The sequence below is a fragment of the Saprolegnia diclina genome, assembly GCF_000281045.1.
Source record: "Saprolegnia diclina VS20 unplaced genomic scaffold supercont1.56, whole genome shotgun sequence".
Taxonomy (NCBI): domain Eukaryota; phylum Oomycota; class Saprolegniomycetes; order Saprolegniales; family Saprolegniaceae; genus Saprolegnia; species Saprolegnia diclina.
Genome location: NW_008246123.1, coordinates 243,804 through 245,932, shown reverse-complemented (window position 1 = coordinate 245,932; position 2,129 = coordinate 243,804). Strand labels below are relative to the sequence as shown.

General features: G+C 59.1%; 1 protein-coding gene across 1 annotated transcript in view; it reads right to left on the bottom strand.

The window, feature by feature from the left end:
* SDRG_13149 (hypothetical protein) overlaps nt 1–1,264 on the bottom strand; it is a gene marked incomplete at its 3' end in the record, with an annotated part of 2,459 nt that extends 1,195 nt beyond the window's left edge. The window contains exon 1 of the mRNA XM_008619231.1: nt 18–1,264. Coding sequence (XP_008617453.1) covers nt 18–1,253 — 1,236 coding nt within the window. The 5' untranslated portion in view covers nt 1,254–1,264. The remainder of the gene's footprint in view (nt 1–17) is intronic.
* Nucleotides 1,265–2,129: the final 865 nt, after the last annotated feature.

Genomic DNA, 2,129 nt, shown 5'->3' with positions numbered 1-2,129 from the left:
TTGTCGGCAAGCGGGACGCCCGTGAAGAACCACTGGTTGCGGAAAATATCCCAGATCGTGATGAAGATGACGAGACCGTCGATAAGGACGATGCCGATCGTGCCGAGGGCGATGACCCAGCGCCAGTTCCAGTGGAGACCCCACTTGCCGACAGATGCCATGACAAGCGTCATGATGAGGTAGCTCAAGACACCCGAGAGCGCATCGTTGAGCGGCTCGACCTCGGCCCAGACCGACGCCATCGGGTTACCGGGCGTCGCACCAATACCAGCAAACATTTGGTTGATGAACTTGAAGGCGCAGATCTGCCACATGACGCGCTTCTGGAGGAGACCCCAGAAGTTGGAGATGTAGGCGCCGAACGGCGTGCGCTCGGTCTTGACTTCGACGAGAAGGAAGATCGTGCTGAGCATGATGAGGACGCACGGGATCAAGAGGATGGCGTAAATGACGTTGGGCGACACCGAGTAGTTGAACGAGCCGCCGTACTCGGCGCCGTTGAGAAGGAAGGCAATGCACACCTGGGCGACCGTCGAGCCGATGTAGCGGAGCGTGTAGATGGCGGTCTGGGTGCGGCCGCGAATGGCCACGGGCTCACGCTGGGCGTACTGGACGACCATGGCGTCGGCGGCGCAGTCGGCCATGACGTAGCCAAAGCCACAGATGACCGAGAGCACAATGAAGAGACTGCCAGCGTCCGGCGCGTCAAAGTTGTACCACTGCTTGAGGGCCGCCGTCATGTTGGCGCCGGTCGGCACCTTCTTCGGGCAAGGGATCTTGCGCGCATCGCAGTACGGCGCCGGGAACGGCGTGAACGTCATGACGCAGAGGCAGACGGTCGCGATCGTCCAGCCAAGAATCATCCACGGCTTGCGGCGGTAGCCCATGATCGGGACGCAGTCCGAGAGCATACCGAAGAAGACCTTGAACGACCAGCCGAGCGTGACGAGGACACCGTAGGCAGCGGTTTGGTAGCCCTCCATGCGAAGGTAGATTTGGAACACGGGGTAGTTCATGCCGGGCAACATGCCGTAAATGATACCGATGGCAAAGTACTGCGAGAAGAGCGCGAGGGCCTCGCGCGAGACGAGCGAGAGCGCACCGCCAGCGACGAGCGCGCCGTCTTCGAGGTCACCGGGCGTCTTGGCGTCGGCGTAGTCGCCGTCGACATCCTTGTCGTGCGTCGCCGACTGGATGTAGGAGACGCGCTCCTGCAGGTCCATGTGGCCCACTTCCTTGATCGTCGTCGACATCGCAGAGGTAAATCGAAAAGTGAGGATCCGACTGCGCCAAGCCCTCGAAACCAAAAGACAAGCAAACTCAACAAATTCCCGTGCACACCAAGCTGGTTGTGTTAGAAGCCATCGCTACATAGCAGTGCTGCCACACGGTGGTGGATGCCGTTGGGTGGTACCATCTGGACAGGCCATCTGGACACAGATGGCATGCCGGCGTTCGACCACGGAGAGCAGCGCCAACACGGCGCGCAGGGAAGCTAGAAAGGTCTCGTCGAGGCCTATAAGAATAAAATGCGCTGGGCTCTGCGCACTCGCAGTCTCTTCTGGCCCCGAAGCGGCGAGCGCCCAAGGTATGTCGTGCGCCTTCAACTTTTTTCCTTACTCGAACCGATTCTGATGACACGGATGGTTTCTGCTGCGCCTGTGCTCACGCAGACCCTGTATACGATTTACAAGTGACGCTAATGCGCCTGTCACCAAAGCCGAGCATGGCCTGCTGGGCCTGAGAGGGTCCATACAAACCACAAGATGTCTTTTTTTCGGTCCCGGCCCCATACTTGGACGCCAATGTCGCCGCGTCGGCACGTAGCAAAGCGAGGCATGGAGCGAGTGTCCGATCTTGACGCGATGGCGCCGACAGTTAACGGATCGTTATAACATGCCTCGCGGTGCGGTCCAGACAAGCGCGCAAGGCAGCGCGTCTCGAGACAACAAAGGCGCAGACGCCTGCCGGCTGGAACGACCGTAGAAATAGCACATTCGTTGGACTCAGTAGAATTGTAGTTGGTACTCCACGTTCTATTATCGTGTGTGAGCCCACTAAGAATTTTATTCGTGGGCTCTTGGCAAAGAGCTTTGACAAAGGCATGCGATGCTGCGGACCCGTCGGCC